Here is a 19184-nt window from a genome sequence, read left to right as displayed (position 1 = left end):
ATGATGGGAGCGGAAGCGCTTTACACTGAAAACCGCGGCTAGACATTCTTGCTCGGTAACCGCGTAATTTCTTTCGCGCTTACTTAAAGAGCGGCTAGCATATGCTATCACGTGTTGATCGCGGTCATGGCGTTAAGCGCCGATACCGATCCCACTTTTGTCGGTGTGTACGTCGATTGGTGGTAATGGGCCGAAGTGGCGTAGGATGGGACCCGAGGTGAAAAAGAAACTTCAGACTACAGAAAGCTGCGTCACATTCGCTGGTCGAATTGAATGGTGCGTCACGTGAGTGTGTAAGTGATGTCAGCAAACCTTGATATAAAACCTTGAACAGCCGAGGAGAAGGAGGAGGAGCTTTTGCGGCGATTATACTTAAAAATTAAATTAACAAACCTTGTCTCCCAACGGGGAATAGAACCTTCATCCCTTCAATCCCCAGCCCAGCGCTTCATCATGATTGTCAAACCAGTCGAAGGTAGTGGCGGCAAGAAAAAACCCCCACATTAGCCAGTTCGGTAGCAGCGTTCCAGCGATTACATTGCTCATTCTCTCGTAGTATTTCAGCCACTGATCAACGTCCTCCGCAGGCTTTCCCAAGAATATATGAAGCTCTCAATAATGCGCCCAGTTGTTCGCCGTGGATGGTCCTGGTTGCTTATTATTGCTGTCTTCGGTATGCCCGATGCCATTTGTGGTAAACCAGCGACTCTATGGCTTCTTCAATGGATGGGATGCTCTATATTCGACAACCCGCACTTCCACCAAAGCTGTTACATGCTCAGTAAGTACAACCCAAGTAGCACAAAAAAGGCTATGACGTGAGGGCCCGCGTTGGGCCCGTGGAGGCAGCCCATACTAGCCCCTTACGGGATATTCAACATGTACCCAGAAGGGCCCCGCGTGGGCTGTTGAATTTAGCCGCGATCGGTCCCAATCTGTATCCGTATGGGCAGCCCAAATAGGGTTGCCCGCATTAAGCCTTTATTATTATATTATATTTCAGCATTGTTAACGTATTTATAGACATTTAAAGCGTCTACTATGGTAAAGAATCTGTCGTTCGGCGATTATTGTCCAACAACAAAGGGCAAAAAATTGTACAAATAAAAAAAATAACAGGAAGGAAGTAAAATAATTAAACTTTTGTTTCTCTTTTCTTTTCGGTATAAATGGGTCCGGGTTCTCCCCCACACCCTCCCCCACCCACGGAATCAGTCTCTGGTACCGCCACTGAACACAGCTGTATTTAATGATAATCGCCTGAAGAATCCCTACAAACAGCTGGAAGACCAGCTTTCTGAAAAGGTTTTACCAGTGCTTTGACTTTATCGTTAGCCCATTGCAGTGATGTACTCTATGTCATCTCACTGTACACAGACGTAAACGGTACACATTTATTAAAAATTTGTACACCACACACTGGAACTTACTGCCAGCCATGTGCGTAGTGTCGGCCATGTGCCACTCTAAGCCATTTTATTTTTCACTTGTAGGGAATATCAGGAGTCCTCGGCTGCAATGTCCACAGTAAAGGCCCTGCATCCTATCACTGCTTTACCTTCGGTCACCTTTAGGGTAACATTCAATGTCGTCGGCACCGTCTGAAATTGGACGATTACAATGAGTGCACACACAATCCTTTCGGAAATTCTACAGAGGCACTTTTACAATGGTTACTTGATAAAAGCGAGAATCAGCATTCAGCCTCCGTTTAAGAGCTGTCCCTGGAAAACCAAGCCAGTTGTCGGTTTAGGTTCGTGTTCCTACTTCGTGCGCTGAGTGAGAAGATATTGACTATGTTAGATGTTAGTTGGACATATAGGATAGGTGCACGTGAGGAGCACGTGAGGATGGGCAGCTTGCGGTGGCATGCAAAGCCTTCGGAGGTGTTGATTCATTACCAACTTTACGGATGATGTTTGCAGGGTACAGCATTCCTTTATAATAAGAAAATCCCTCCTAAAAAGTCACAATATCTCTCACAATAAAGGCATATAATGCACTGACGCTGCCAAAAACGTGCGATTTGTCGGTGAACAAGAGACTAGAAGACAGCGCCCCAAACATTCAGTCATTTGATTTAGTGTTCCTGTGACCGTTTGCTTTCCATATATGCTTATCCAGGAAAAGGGGAGGACGAAACGCCTTAGTTTGCTAGTTATCGCCATAATATTCAGCAGCATTCTACTAATATTTAGACGGTACAACTCTCCGCATCTAAGGTATAGTTAGGTTTAATGTAGAAAATATGATCTTTACCAAGAGAAAAAGCTGAGAAATGAGCCCCGGGGGATGAATAAGCAGCAGGAAAGTTTCGAACCTCAGCTCAATACATTTGTCGAAAATGTGCCTATTAACTTATTTGGTGGTCAAAAGACCGAAAATGTTTGCTCTTTACACTCATTTATTTATCTTATAGAATGTATTGCTAACGAAAATTTGCGACATAAGCTCTAAAGAGGCAAATATTTTTAGCAGCCAGCAGCGCCTAGTAAAAGATCGGCATCGGTGTGATATGGACGCATAAAGTAGATATTACGGTTGTATTCCTTGCTCTGGAGCCCCAAACGTGATTTAACACTTTAAAACTACACCGCCGAGTGTTGTTCTCAACACATAACTTGTTATAATGAAAAGCCTGGAATATCGCAACCAACATTTTTGCTCTTTTGTTATAGGTCGAACGCCGCCAGCTAACAGCATTAATTGCTATAAGGCCTTGTCAAAGGCCTGAAGTGTTTTGGAATGAAGACTTGCGAATCGCATCGCCGATTGTCTGCAGCAGGCAAAAAGAGACACTACTACAACATATTGTGACATATATGCCCTGCATCGCTGGACGCTAAAGAAGACAACAATCAGAAACGGTGACACAGACGACGACAAAGTGGTAGCAACGTTTAGTGCTAGAAGAAGGTTAACGCTGTTGTGATTCTGTGCTTTGTGTGCTGCGTCAACCTGGACTAACCTTCGTGCACTAACCTCGCCACGTATCAATATTTTGAGAAACTAGCTAGCTCTGCTCTCCTCTGTCTTTCAGTCATGTCGAAATATCATGCTCATAAGCGGTGTTTACAAAACAATTGAACAGTTACTCAACACATGAGCATTCACACTTGACATACGCACGCACAAAAATTCACACTGCGCTTGTGAAGCGAGACAATGAAAGAAGTACATGAGCAAAGGGGATTTAAATAACAAAAGTATGATTTAGTATTGAACCAAAAAACGGCCTCAGGGAGACGCATCATCTCCAGTTTGGTTAACATGGTTCTCGATCACAGAAATACGAGGACAAGATCATTGTCTCAGGAGCTTCTCTTCTCCCTCATTAAGGGGGTTATTCTGATAAGTAACTAACAAGTTCGCGATGTAGACGACCGAGCACTGGTGACATGGCGCGGCGTCGAAACCCACCAGACGGAACTGCGCAACGACTTCGTCATAAACTGAACGAGCCTGCCACAATTAACAGGCGTGCGAAACATCCATTGGGAAAGCGATCACGCCAAACAAATAAAGCAATGCCCTGCCTACGGAATCCCGCATAACCGTAGTACCAGAAGAACCACGCCCCCGCGCTGACAAACAGTTGCATGAAGATTAGACGCAGTTAGTGGGCAGTTAGAGCATGGGCTGTAGTGGACGACGACCTATCGCGCCAGGATGTCGCGAACGAGCTACGATTCGGAGCAAATTCAATCGAACTATTCTAAGAAAGCCAGGAAGAACTGACACAACAACAGTAAGCGCATGAAATTGGCCTAGTTGGTTTTTCAAGACTTAAGGCGCTAGTGGTAACTTGAGCGAAGGCGGCAGATAGAAAGTATTGCATACCTATACTTTTAACGAAATGCATAGCCAAGTTGCACCGCCGACCCACTGTAGAATGTGATTTACCGTAAAAATCCCCGAATTAAAAAGTGCTCACTTCAGACTGCGTATAGTTTCTTTCAGTCGAATGGTCTCGCAAAGGTTGTCCAGCTGTTCACGGAGTGGAAATATTTGAAATGATGAGCAACATCCTCATTTTCAATCGGCACCTAAACTCGCCCTGCGGAGCAAGGACACAATGCGACATCTTCCCTTTAACTGGCCTTCTCATATTCGATGAAAGTGATGCTGGGAGAGCAAATTTTTCAGTGTTCTCGGAATCGGAAATTTAGCCACTGTGTGATATCTGAAACCTCCACATCCGTGCAATGTTCATGCAACGCTCATGCAACGCTCATGCAACGGTGTAGCTGTGTTGTTGATTTGTCTGAAGTCAGAGACTACTAATCATGAGCCAGTTTGGCAGAACATGTCAACTTAGGCAGCATTTTAGAGAGGAGACTGAACCCAACGGGTGTCTTGGGTTTCACCGCAGACACGATACTCTGAGGCATGTATACGGGTGCGTTTGCACTTTAACGCCTCATCAAGAGCGATGTCCCGAACATGATGTACAGGTGCAGACATAACTAAACATAACACACTTGTAATTTCAAATTACTGTCATGCCTTCTGTATTGAATATAATAACGATTGTTTGTCCAAGTGAAAGCGCACTAGTGCCTACTATCGGTTTGCACAAACCACTACTGCGAGTTTAAATTACAGCATGTGTCCAAATGTTAAAAAGAAAATAGCGTGCTCCGTTTACTTTTGTCCGCACTGGTACGCATACCAGCGGCTTAAGCACATTGTGTATGTTTTCTGCTGAGAACGAACTGAACAAAAATTATAAGAGCAATTACGATACTCTCTATTGCAAACATTGAGCCCAGCTAGGAAAGCATTTTCACGATATATTGACGCGAATAATTTGAGGGATGCTTGTGTTTACAAAACACTCGTTTTTCGGACGAGCAAAAGAGGATTTCTCTTCTCTTCAAAAATTCTCTTTGTGCTTGTGACTATCTCGTACATGGGTCATGCCTCGTTCACTCAGTTACACTGGCGAAACCGGGAACATGGCTCGACCGCCAAAAGGGCGCATAAGATCTGCGCTTTACATGTTTCTTTAGCGAGGGAAAGAGAAAAAATATCGAAGTTACTATGAGATTAGCTGGACAACGTCTATCTGGCTGCCCTACATGTTGCAAGTGGAATGGAAACAAAGGAAAGAAAGAAAGAAGTTTGTTGTATTCTTTTTTGCTAGTCCTCTTTACGTCTTCCTATTATTTTCCCCTTTACATCTCACAAAGCTCATTAGCCTCCGGTACCGCACTCAACCATCTATGTGATTGAGACAAGCAGCTCAAATGTCTGACATCGTCTCATTTCTGCCGCACGCAATCTACGAATCTGCAATCGCCGCCTGGTCATGACTAATGCCCTTTGTGGGCATGTGCCATTTTCCTGAGAGTGGTAACAACAGCAATAAAAAACAAATAAGTTCTAGCGGGTGCAGTAACATGTATTTTTTTAATTTCCTAATTGGCAACTTGTTTCTACATTCTACGGCCTCGAATCACAGCAAGAAACACATCAACGGATTGCTCGGTGGCCTCCTGCAATATTAAAAAAAGAAGCAATGCATTGCATTGCTTCTATGTTTAATTATAGGTATATAAAGCAAATGCATCTATCGACGTCTTTTCCCACAGCTGGCCAACGCTATGAAGATGCACTGCGTGAAACAGTCAACAGGAAAACTAGAATGGGCGGTAGAAGCCCAACTTCAAATAATCACTAGCGGTCAAATTAAAATAGCCAGTTCCACTAGAGCGCGGAAAAAACAACCACTTTGGAATGTAAGGCCGAGGCGGTGAAGCCCGCTGCGGCGGCTACCTTTGTGGAATATCCAGTAGCAAAATAATCAGAGCGCGTGCAAATATATGATAACTAGAACAAAGTTTGGAGGACAAAATAGATTGCCGTAAACGTTTTAAACTTTTATTTCTTTTGTGTAGGCCGCGCCGCCGTGGCACTGTGGTTAAAGTGCTCAACTGCTCAACCTAAAGACGTAGGATCTAAACCTGGCCACGGCGGCCGACTTTCGATAGAGACGAAAAGCAAGGCGTCCGTCTGCTGTGCGATGTCAGTGCACGTTAAAGAACCCAGGGTCGTCGAAATGTCCGGAGCCCTCCACTATGATGTCTCTCATAGCCTGAGGGCTCTGGGGAGTTAAACCCTACAAGCCATAAACCAACAAACTATTTTGTTTGACACAGTCTGCGAGACCAAGGTGAACGTAGGGGATGTCGTTTTTTGTTTGTAGTTGCTATTCACCAGAATTAGAGCGGTAATAATTTTAGGGAGAAAGAAAATTAAATAGAAAGTGGAAAGAAAACAGCTCGCCGACAGCGTGTTGTTTTTTCCCCACGTTTACTTTCAACTCGAAGACTGTTGCCTCCTTACGCCCGCATCATGACACACTTACTCCGATTCCAATCTGTATGTACGATGGCACGCGTACGCTGTACGTCACTGGCGTTGTAATCGCAGGAACAGGACACTTGTTCTCCCATGCGTGGCCCACAATCTGTTCCAATCTTGAATTTCCTCCACAGAGACGGTAAGTGCTAAAGACAAAAAGGACGCGAAGATCTGAATTGTCTAGAAAAATGTTTCATAGCTTTTTGTAATGTAAGCAAAAAAATATCATTGTTTCAGACCTTTGGTGCTAGCACGTAAAACCCAAGGCTTGATTACGAATAACAATATCACTTTGATTATAGTGATTGATTACTATTCTCTTAGGCACGAGGTTCGATTATAGTGGCTTGGCAAATCTTGCTAGACAGTCACCGTCAGCGTTAAAACATTTAAGGCTGCGGCCGCCTGTTTCCAGCTATCTTCTGTAATTTTCGATTGCTCTATTATATACACAATGCTTTTGCCTTCGTAACGTTAGTGAATTCAAAGATTCGAGTACATGGCAAATTCAAACTTTCTGATAACAAGAATTCATATTCAGGCGAAAAAATTGCCCACGATTACGCTACTTCCTAATGGGAAATTTGAGCGCAGCTTATAGGCTGTTTCACCTTTTCGATAGATTGAGGCAAAGTTTTCGAGCAAGATGCGTATGTACAATTAGACAACATTTTTTGTTTGAATTTTCACACGTATTCTATCAAGAAACACTCCAATAACAGTTCTGGGCTGTCATGAAAGAAGTTTTGTGATCGGAGAAACGAAGAGAGCAATTGACTTATCGGAAGGTTGCGGGAAGCAGCGCGTGGGCCCATAAGAACGTTGCGCGACGAACAGATAGCAGCGACGACACTGCTAGCGAGTGAAGCGAGTGAGAACGGGATGCACGCATCGTGATCCTTTGACAGCGAGCCGGCGTTTCGGCAACAGGAGAGCACCCTCGCCGCCTCGCGGGGAGAGGGGGGACCCCCTCCTCTTTCTGCATGGCGGCGACGGTTCTCTACGCAGTCACGTTGTCTTGACTCGTTAGCGGCGGCAGCGGCATCAGGCAGTCGCTTCTAACGCTGCCTCAGGCAACCTCTCCCCCCCCCCCCCCTTCCTATCCTCGTGTTCTCCGGTTGCCGCGCGTGCTACTGCCCCATCGTTCACCGCTGAGTGTACCCCCCTCCCCTCTTCCTGCGAGGTTCCGGTTGCCGAAGCGCCGGCTCGAACTGGGGAGATGAAAGAGGGGCGGAGCTGGTTACGATGCCGACGCGGTCGACGACGACGACGACGCGAAACCCAGGAACGGGCGCCAAAGAGCTGTGCTCTAAAAAAGAGCAGTGCCTCAAATCGTTTAAACACTTCCTCAAGAACTAGCGCCCTGTTCAAATTCACCTTGTGACATGAAATAATATACGGAAATGCATTTTCGCGTACATAATGCCTTTCACAAACTTATGCGAACAGTGTATTTGATAATAGTATTTTAAGAGACGACAAAAAGAATTGTCACTTATATAAACGTCTATTATAAAGGGTTAATTGAATACATGTGAGCAGGCTGATAAATACAAACAAAGCAATGAACGTAAAGGCCTGTGCACAATGTTACTAAAAATTAAAGCCAAGAAACTTTCCTGAGGAAGAACGCATGAGACTATAAATATTTCTATTAAGCACTTAACAAATTTTAATTTCGTAACAAGTTGTAACAATACAAAGAAGCCTTTCATCGTTTGGTCATGTAGCACATAAATCTGAACAATGACTATTACCATGGCATAGACGCAAGAAAAGTGACAATGAGCATATACTAAGGCGGTGTATATTGAATTGATTAACTTGCATGAGCTATTGAGCAAGTTGCTACCGGATCGTCGAAACAGTGCGTTGAAGATTGGAAGACTGCACAGAATAACAAATATAAGCATCTTTTGTGCTTTTGTACCCGTAACTTCTCCGTTGGGCTGTACTTCCTCTGTGATTGACATGCTGAAGTAGTTCGATGGTTCCGTGTGTCCTAAGCTGACAGAGGGCATAGCTTGGACGCGATCACGAAGGGCGACCTTCGCTCTGCTTATAAGCTTAATTGAGGTGCGGTAGTGAGAATAATGGAATACAGAACTCCAGAAAGAGATTACAATAGTAGCGTCTCGAAAACATACGTACCAGGATCCGGCACCCCAGTAGCAGCGGACCGTCCAGCCATCTGGAGTTGAAACTTGGGCTCGAACTTTGTGATCGAGCGCAAGTTCCCGCAAAATTGTCAGGGTGAAGTTTGTGGTCATTGTTTTCCCAATTTGGGCATCCCAGATGAAAACGTCGCTTATGTCTATTTCTGGGTCATCTGTGTAGAGAGAATAAAACACAACATTTTTTATCAACAATATTTTTAATTATCATTAAAAAGAATTCGACTGCTATATAAAAACGCGCTTGGCTATGCATTGCTCTGAAATTAAGAATCTCAAGGCCATTTGACTCCAAATAATGACTCTACTAGTGCAACCAAAGAAGTGTCTCACACTCTCTAAATAGCCGTTGAGGTAGATATCAAGAGTAGAAAGTGATTGGAGTGTGCACTGTGGTTTACTTCGTAGCATCACAATTATCACAGCTGCGAATTACATTTTCCGTTTGCCGCCATATGCCGGTGCTCAGGCAACGAATACAAGAACCGCCTCACGCCCTTTCCTACTCGCATAATTACAGCTTTCGTGAGTCAGACTGGTCTAATTACGCACATGCCATCCGCAGCCAGTCATTATATATTGTCACATGCATCGGGGCGTCAAGGGAAGGAAGAGGAGGCTGGATGGAAAGATGAGGAAACAGAAGCTACAGTGGTGTGTGCTGGTGTTAGTTGCGGACTCGCAGCGCTTAGACGACAAATAAACATCCCCGTTACGTACTGAGTACGTAACAGTTGTGGTGAAGCCAGCGGGGTAGATCAACACGGATCTCCGTTGTCTTCGACGAAGCCGCCGACTCGCTGGTTTGCCACCCCTACCCTCTGACATGGCTCAAGACAGTGACGCTGGTCGTGCAACACCTGCGGTGAGCAACTGGCAGCATTACCACGAGCCGCGCACATTTGGTGGAAAATCTGACGAGGACGTCCACGAGTGGCTAACCAACTGCGAACGGGTGTGCCGGTGCAATCATTGGGATTCGATCGTGAATCTAGCGAACGTAGTGTTCTTCTTGGAAGGCACTGGCCTAGTTTGGTTTGATAATCATGAAAACTCACTCACCAGTTGGGATTGCTTCACAGAAGAGATAAAGGACTGCTTTGGCGACGGATCCGCAAAGAAGAAAAGCGCAGAACAAACGCTGATGCAGCGGGCCCAGGTACCTGGCGAAACTTGCACCACATATATCGAGGACATTATGAAATTGTGCAAGATTGTAAACCCTCGAATGTCTGAGGAAGATAAAGTGGGGCACTTGCTCAAAGGTATCGCTGTAGATGTCTATACATTTCTTATCAGCAAAGACAATTTGACTCTACAGCTGACTTCATCAGGTATTGCCGCACTTTCTAAACCTTGCAGTTGCGCCGCATCACACGTTACAGCTAACGTTACATCTGTTGCAAGCTTTGATGTCAGTGCTCCGGAGTCCATGGCTGATCTGATACGCCTGCTCGTGCGGGAAGAATTGCTGCGTGACAAAGATTCTTCGTGCCGGGATGAACATCTGTATGACGGTTGCCCGCTGCAAGCAGAACCCGCGACCCCATCAAATTCCTGGACTCCGGCTTTAAATGCGTCAAGCTTTGACGAGAGCCGACAGTATAACGATTTAAGCACTTCTCAGCGGCGGATGGGCCGAAGAACCATCTACAGACGCGAGGTGGTTCGTCAGCAACGCCGTCCCAATTACTACCGCCAACAAGAACGAGTTTCCACCCACTTTTACTCTGATCGGTGGCGCCAGCATCCTGAGTGTTATAGCTGCGGCATAACCGCATATATCTCCCGGTATTGCCGTCGGCGGGATTTGCTGCCGCAAGATCATCGCCCGCTGCCCAACGTTTCTGATCATTTCGACGCTTAATTTTATCCGATAACGACTCTGGGTACAAACCGCTCGGTACAGATGCGAAACGGATCGCCTGCTTTGGACCGCAGCCTGACGCCGCCAACCCAAAGACAGCGACGTTCACCGTCTCCTCGGCGCCGTTCTTCCCTTCGGGAAGCTATAAGGCGCGGCTGGTGGGGGTGAGGTCACTAGAGAATCAACGTTCCCAATACCTCTGCCTGTATTTATGTTAAAGAAAAAACTCGGAGTATCCATTGACGGCATCCACAAGATGGCACTAATTGACATTGGAGCAATAGTCTCTGTTATGCGTTTAGCATTTAAGAATAGATTAGGACATAAAGTGATGTTCAGCGTGAATCAAGCTGAAGTATTTCGTGTTGTTGGCGGTGAGTAATTGGTGCCTTGAGGTGTGTGCTGTGCGAAAGTTGTGGTTGGTGGCCAAGCGTTTCGAACCCAATTCACAGTGTTGCCTCGTTCCACGCATGAAGTAATTGTAGGCATAGACTTTTTTTCAACAGTGTAGTGCAACGTTAGACTTCCGTAGTGGACAGATCTCGCTGAATGCTGCGTTGATGTCAGCTCTTGTAGAAACTTCTTCACTCGAATTAGGAGCGTTTTCTGTGTCTGAAGATACAGTTTTACATGCGATGTCCGGAGAATTCATTCAAGGTATTTCATCTACAAATTTGTACGAGGGTTTCGACGCCTTAGTGGAATCTACAACACTTGCCTGTGCAAAGGAGAGTGTCTTGGTGCCTCGTTGCATAGTTTCAGTCACCAGAGGCCACACCTTCCTGTGGACTGCAAACTATTCAGACGAGCCAGCCGTGTTGCCTCGTGGCATGAGGCTCACTCGTTACGAGGAAGGTGTGTCGAATGCCGTGGCGGCCCTAAGTAGCTATGCTCTTGAAGAGAAAAATCCCATTTTGCAGTCTCGAATCCAGGCAATAATAAACACATCCTTGGGAGCGCTGAAGTTTGACTGACGTACTTTCCAAGCATGTTTTGATTTTCGACTTCGCCTGAGATCACCAGCCACCGATTCCAAATCCTTGCATCCATCATTCGATTGAAACTGGAATATCTCGCCCGATCAGACAGAAGCCCTATTGTGTGTCTCCGGCCGAAGGTCAGCTTATTGACGAACAAGTTCATGACATGTTCCAACGTGGCGTTATCCAGCAATCTTCATGTCCTTGGGTGGCTCCCGTTATCCTCGTTATAAATAAAGACAACACATGGTTTGACAGTGTGGACTATCGTCGCCTTGACGCCGTGGCCAAAAAAGATGTATATCCGCTTCCACGAATTGACGATGCAATCAGCTGTCTTCATTAGGCGTCATACTTCTCCACGGTAGACCTGAGATCGGTGTACTGGCAGATACCGATGAACCCAAGCGATAAAGAAAGACGCATTTGTGACACCCGATGGTCTCAATGAGTTCAACGCAATGCTATTTGGATTGTACAATGCGCCTGCCACGTTGGAACGATTCATGGACACAATTCTGCGCGGACTCAAGTGGAAAATTTGTTTGTGCAATCTGGACGACTTTGTGATCTTCGGCAAGACCTTTCAGGAACACAATAGCCACCTCGCCATCGTTCTTGACTGAAGTGAGAGAGCAGGCCTCGTCCTCAACTCAAGAAGTGCCACTTTGGCGAACGTCAAACACTGGTTCTTGGCCAGTCGATAAGTATGGTGTTCGGCCGGATCCTTAGAAGCAAAGCAGCAATGGGGGCTAGTTAGTTTAAAATGTGTATATATATATACACACATATATATATATATATATATATATATATATATATATATATATATATATATATATATATATATATATATATATATATATATATATATATATATATATATATATATATGTATATATATATATATATATATATATATATGTGTGTATATATATATACACATTATAAACTAACTAGCCCCCATTGCTGCTTTGCTTCTAAGGATCCGGCCGAACACCATACTTATCGACTTATAGTTAGTTTAAAATGTGTATATATATATACACACACATATATATATATATATATATATATATATATATATATATATATATATATATATATATATATATATATATATATATATATATATATATATATATATATATATATATATATATATATGTGTGTGTGTGTGTGTGTGTGTGTGTGTGTGTGTGTGTGTAAAATGAATCACCAAGAGTTTAAAAACATAACGGCGGATCTATTTCGACGTTTAGACCAGGATCCGGTCTTTTTCAAGAATGAAGTACAAGAGGTTACACGCATCTTCTTAAAACTGTTCACAGAGAGGGGGAAGGAAACGGGTCAGTCAAAGCTGTTTTATCTTCTCCCGGTCTTTAATTGCCTTTTTGCTACTTTCCGGCAAGATTGAGCACTGCTTCATTACTTGTAAATGTGGTAGTCTCTCCTCAGAAGTGGTCCAAGAAGACTTAAAATGAAAATTTATTCCACCTTTTATACTAACCGATATCTTATTGGCGTTTAGTATGATGATGATTCTCTTGATAGATTTTTCTTACCGATTCAACTGCACAGGTTATGGAAGGATAGATGTAAACAAAGGCACTGCGAGTCTATCATTTCGACAAAATTCTTCCAGATGAATCTCAACGAAGGACAAGGTCGTCCACTCTTTCGGTGGACACCTGAGCTTTTGTCCACTCTCTTTTAAGCGTCACTGGGTCCCACCCAGCCGTCTGTTGTCGAAGCGAAGTGATAGCCAATGCAAATAATCACTTCGAGAACCTACTGTACTTATGTAAATTTGATTCAAAGTAGAGCCATGTCTTGCGCGAGTACGCTACGGCGAGAGCGATCACTTGATCCCGTGCTTAGTCTAAGGATAGACGACATTTTAAATTAAAATAAAAACCCCGAACCGTGACGACGCAGCCCTTTGCTTGTGAGCTTAGTTATACCCCGCTTTTAGTGTTCGTAGCCCTGTCACTTGCTCTGAGATATGTTTGACGCCCTGTATTGGAGCGTTCTAAGCAGTTCACGTAAATAAAGCAAAATATCATTTAAACAAGCACCATGATCAGAAAACGTATTGCATGGCTTAACCTGAATTGTGTTTGGCTGCCAAACGAAAGTTCATGAGTTCGAGCCTGGCCTTGAGCACAAAATATTTCTTTACGCGAATATAATATATTCATCAACCTAAATTATTTGAGACATGCTTCAACAAATATTTAGCATTTAATTTCATTTTAGGTCTCTTTTATGTCACGCGTTACATTGAGACTAACAGGAGCTTTGCTCGTGTTTCAAATCCCACTCGAGGTAATGAGGTTCTGATCTACATTCCTTCGAAAAATCATGATTATTTATTGAATGCCAACTACACCGTCGGCGACGACTCCGGCTTTTCTGTGAGATGTAATCTTTACTTTGTCACGTAAAACTACTTGAGGGAACTCTAGATGGCAAACTTATTCTCCCGATTTCACATAAGAACTAAACGAATAAAGCTACAAATGAACAAATCAAAAGCTTGTCATTTTTATTGAAGAAATTAGCAATATCAAATAACAAAGGGCAACTTACTTAACGATTCAATGCAATTATTGTCTAACATATAATATGGCTGATAGCTTCTTTGAAATACCTCCATTTTTCACGAGGATCGCTACCACTGAAAGAATGATTCCATACTGTACATGAAAGCTACATACCTTAGCGAGTCTAAGCCTTCACATCACAGTGTAACGAACGAAAGTCTTGGTAATATGCTTCGAGTAGCAACAGAACCCAACATCAGTTTATAAGCACGATCCTTTTCCATAAACGTTACGTTAGGGGCGAGGTAGCACTCCGCACTTCGAACTTTCAAAGCCCATGTCCGCTCTTCGCTATCACAACTGAGAGATCTTTTTGCAATTGATGCTGTCGCAAGAAAGTATTCCGGCATGTATATTCCTCACCGGCAGCGTCGCCCTGGCACATAGCCGTGAAGAAACACTGCTTAACAGAATACTAGTTTGAAGTCATGTCCCGTAAATGTGACATGCGATCACGCGACACTGCTCTGGATGCAACTGAATTTACATGATTACAAAGAAAGTTTTTCTTATCGGTGATTTCTTCTTTCTGGGTAGGTAGATTCTCTCAAAACGCAGCCTGGTGGCTTCATTTCTTTGAATTCTTGAATATTTTGTCCAGAACTCTGTCTTCCCCAGCCCCATGGTATTAAAGCAGTCAGTAGGTCATGACCACATATATAAATGTTCTACTTACTGTCTTTTTTTCTCTCTTTTCAGCTTTGTTTTATTCAGGTGAGATCAAAGCACCTGTAAGTTCGCATCCAAGCCCCTTGCAAGGACTACGGGTCTCGCTCGTAATAAACGATTACGTGGTAATTACGAGCAAGAACATCATTTCATTTTTTTCTAAATAGTTGTATTCTAATCTAAATATTCGTTGTGTCTTCAAATGTCCAAATCCAAGGATGTATATGTTCGCTAAATGGTACTAGAGTCAGTAATGTGGAAAACATATAAACGTAGGTAAGAGTGACATTGATACAGCGTTGGTTCTTTGTTATCAGTTCTTTCCTTTGCTGTTCGTTTTCTTCGGGCGTTCACACTTCAGAAATCAACCCACGCATGTAATCTTTAAGCTACTTTTACTGTAATTATCCTAAATCGTAGAACTCAATTTAGCTTAGAGTGCAAATAGAACCAATGCACCTTAGTCTTGCCTGCTAGTAGTAATATAGACATAAAATTGCCTCAGCAACACTCGGTCAACAGGTTACTCACTTGCACATGAGATGAGCTCCGGTCTTTGAACGGAGGCTGTAGCTAGAAAAGTCCCGACGAGGCCAAAGAAATACACCGGAAAAAGCATGCCTCCACTTGCTTCGATACGCAGTTCTCTACGTGTTAAACACGACTGGATTGTTGGCTCAGCGCTGCTTCCTTTTATTTAGAGAACGTACCTGGTGCAAGAGGAGCCCAGAAATGCATGCGTATCAAGTAACGTAAACAAGAGGGCGTCAGCTCAAAGAAAACACCCTCACCTCTCTCGTTGCAGAATATATTCGGTTGCGGTAAACTGCTGCCATTTGTCGCCACACGTACATCAGTCTTGTTATGTATACCGCGTTTCGTCGGCTGAAAAAGGAACGAAACGTAGCTGTGACTCACTGGCTTTCGCATATGGCTGTTTAACAACACTGGTGGGTTCGATCCCGGCGACAGCGGGAGCAATTTTTGAATGATTTTTCTCGTCAGTGCAAGTTATATAACTACAGGCCGAAGCCCTCCCCCTACGTTACGTTCTACCGCATAGTCCTTTAAAGCTTTCATACTCAGGCCCCAACTTACGATGGTGTGAGAGGCCACAGGGCAAGTTCACAGGAACGGCAACTCAAAAAACAAAGGAAATAGATAAAAAACCGCACGAAGATATTGTAGTGAGATCAATGACATCATGCTAGAGCAGTCGGCAGACGGATGTCGCGTGGTTAGGTTTCCCCACAACACGCCTGCATTCCGCTCACGCAATACAGTGTCCTAACATGTTGATGTCTGGGCCACCGGCATTCATACAGTCAGAAAAGAATTTCGGAGTTCTCAAAAATGTCAGCGACCACACAATAAATCATATCGAGTGTCACGACATCTGCTCAAATGTTAGCAAAGGAATACGGTCGCATATGAAAGCGAATCGTTTACTGCAAACGCACCGCACATGACGCACGACGATGCTCTCTGTTCGCAAGTGATAATCCTTTAACGTTAATCAAAGGTAGTAAAGTTTTTGGTTCGGATGTTGATGGGTGACTGGATGGTGGAGCAAGCCAGTAAAGTTGGTGGAGCAACTTCGTATACAACCGGAGAACTTTATACAAAAGAATAAGAGGTACAAGAGTTATATTCACAAAGGAAAACTAGCCGTGGTCGGCCGCGCCGACCGCTAAACAGAGCGACAAGGAACTCCGCGTCCCCGCAGTCGAGCTGGCGCCTCTTGCCCCAGCTCCAAAGCAACTCCTAGCTACTCCAGGCGCTCGCCAGCGCGAGCGTCCCAACGCAAGGAGTAGCTCCAGCAAAAGACACTCGGGGCCCGTCCCGCGCTCCAGAGATGAGCCGAGAGCGCGCCCCTTTCCACACGTAAAAGCATAAAAACACAGTAACTGTAGCTCTTTCCCGCGTATGTGGGCCACTCGTCGCAGCCTGTCCGACCGTTGCGCTTACTGACAGTCGTGCACTAGCAAGCTACACGTTATGCAGCGGGACGAAAACCAGACCCCTCTCGCGGGATTTATGGCCCCCGGCCGTTCTCACTCGGGCGACGGGACCGCGGGGGGCCGCGTTAATGAGGTCCGGCTCGAGGGAAGCGGAGGGTCTCTCCCGTCTCCCGTAGCAAAGGGACACGTGCGGCGGGGGCCCGAACGAGGAGCCTGCGCTCTTGAACTAATGGTCTCCTTCTAGGAAGTTAGTGTTTGAAAACAGACCAGACGCGCAGTTCGCACCACGGCACCCCGCCGAGACATTCATTCCCATTCAAGGATGCCAAAAACACAAACGGCAACGCGCCGGACCTTACACCTTCCCCCCAAGACTCGGCTGATCTATTGAAAGATAAGCCGAGACAAAACAACAAGAAAAAGGTTCGGCAAGTGGCGGTTGAGTCCTGAAGCTCACGCCAGCCATGGAAGCCGGTAAGCATGGCTGCGCGACCCTTCATCACATACATCCACAAACACATCATGCGAAAAGAAATAAACACACACAGATGGTTCACAGTGTCACTGAGTTCGGCCTTGGCGTGCACATTTCGAATCCGACGATTCCAGTTTGTTGCTCGCGCACCATTCCCTGGCCCACTGTCCCCAGCGGTCACTGCGGGATGTGGTGGTCTGTTCCAACAAGCGTTGGGAATTCTGGACAAGGCATCTGCGTTAGCGTGATCGACTCCTCGGCGATGCTCAATGGCAACCTTATAGCGCTGGAGCGCAAGAGCCCAGCGTGCAAGCTTTGCGCTTTGGGGCACACTACTCGTTAGGAATGAGAGAGGATTGTGATCAGTGACGACGGTTACGGTGGCGGCGAACACCCATGTCTCAAACTTCTTCAACGCCCATATTACAGCGTAAGCCTCCCTCTCGATTGCAGCCCATCGCATTTGTACTGGGGTGAATTTGTGACTGGCGAAGGCAATGGGCGCCTCCGTGTCGTCGAAAGAAAGCTGCGCCGAACAGGCACCGGCGGCCACTGCCGACGCGTTCGTTAAAAGCAGATACGGCTTTCGCGGGTCCGGAGTAGTCACCAAAACAGCCTCGCATAGAGCCCTCTTTAAGGCGCTGAAGGCTTTGTCCGCATCATCTGGCCACGGTGTCTTATTCGGTGAGCCTTTCCCCGTTAGGCGTGTCAGTGGCAGAGCGATATCTGCAAAATTCAGAACATACCCCTGCGGAGTATACTCGACTTCACCAAAGTCGCTGTAATCCTGAAATATAACTCTCACTGAGTCTACCCTGCCGATGTAGGGACATAACTTATTTGCATGCACTAGCATGCGGCGACCGTCACTCATTTGTACATAGTACGAGTGCTCGCGGTATTTCTTTTTCACTACCGCCGGCTCGAGCCACTTCGGGTACAATTTCCTTGGTCTCTTGTCATCAAAGACGAGAACCGCCTCACCTTCACGAAAGGTTTTCGCCATCGCGGGCTTGTTGTAGTGAGAAGCGTACGCCTCTTGCTGTTTGCTGCTCGTTAGCTCCGCGATGTCGGCCGCAATCTCGAGCTGCGCTTTAAGGTTTTTCAAGTAGTCACTGGGGCCCTCCGCTAGCTCGCCCGGTACCTCGATATCTCCTGTCCAGGTCTGTTTGCGTGGGGGAGGCGCTATCGGTACGCTGTCGGTTTGCCGGCGGTCGTACCAAACTTTACAACTGTGGCAGCTGTCGCATTGTTTGTGGATGTCCGCCTTCATGCCAGGCCAATAGAAACTTAACTTTAGGCGAGCTTTAGTCTTCCGAAAGCCAATGTGTCCGCCCCCATAGGACTCACGTGCCAGGCTCAGCGCGGCCTCGCGTCGTGAGTTTGGCAGTACTAACTGCTGCACCCCCTGACCTAACACCTGGTCTCTATGATACAAGACTCCCTCTACAATTGACATGCCAGCCTTCCCTTGCCTAGCATTCTGCCAGGCCTGACGCAGAGTCTCATCCTCGTGCTGCTCCTCCCGAAACCTCTGCACCCCGCTACGCTCAGTAATCACGTTGTCATCTTGTGATTTCTCCACCGCATTAATGACAACTGTCTGATCCGGCAGCACTTCATTCTCTGACACCAAGATGGGCTCCGCGCCAGCATCTATCCCAGATTCATCTGGTATTTCATCCGGTGTCGGCACCGTTACCACTGCCTGCACGCGCCTCTCGCTGTCAATTTCGCCCGAGTCCTGCAGCTGTTCCCAGGCATCTGAGGAGATTAGGCAATCTGTATGCGTGAGCTTGTCGGTGAGCGCGCACTTCACCAGTGTCGAATATTCCCCGGCTTCGATTAACGAATTACCACGATACAAACTCAACGGGACGATGGCCAGCTTCGCCTCTACCTTCTCTCCGAAAGCAGAAATGAGATCGATTGTCCCTTGTGCGGTTACAAACTCCTCAGGCACCATGCTCTCACGCAAGACAGTGATGTCAGCGCCAGTGTCTACCATGGCGCTGATAACAGCTTCCCGACAGCTGAGTTTAATGTCCCTGAGCGCAGGACGCGTGGTTTGCTCATCGTGGGTCGA

General features: G+C 45.7%; 1 protein-coding gene across 1 annotated transcript; it reads right to left on the bottom strand.

Moving 5' to 3' along the window:
* Nucleotides 1-1317: 1317 nt before the first annotated feature.
* Nucleotides 1318-15314, bottom strand: LOC146172834 (uncharacterized). The gene is made up of 4 exons (XM_084584644.1): nt 15194-15314; nt 8518-8695; nt 6371-6512; nt 1318-1601 (listed from the first exon to the last, which is right to left on the bottom strand). Exons 1-4 carry the CDS (start codon nt 15279-15281, stop codon nt 1500-1502), a joined length of 510 nt encoding a protein of 169 aa, XP_084440770.1. The 5' UTR covers nt 15282-15314; the 3' UTR covers nt 1318-1499.
* Between the last annotated feature and the right edge of the window lie 3870 nt (nt 15315-19184).

Source organism: Amblyomma maculatum, chromosome 11 (assembly GCF_055883805.1).
Source record: "Amblyomma maculatum isolate TAMU_Amacu chromosome 11, ASM5588380v1, whole genome shotgun sequence".
Lineage (NCBI taxonomy): Eukaryota > Metazoa > Arthropoda > Arachnida > Ixodida > Ixodidae > Amblyomma > Amblyomma maculatum.
Note: the sequence above shows the minus strand (reverse complement) of the source record. Positions and strands in the feature narration are given on the sequence as shown.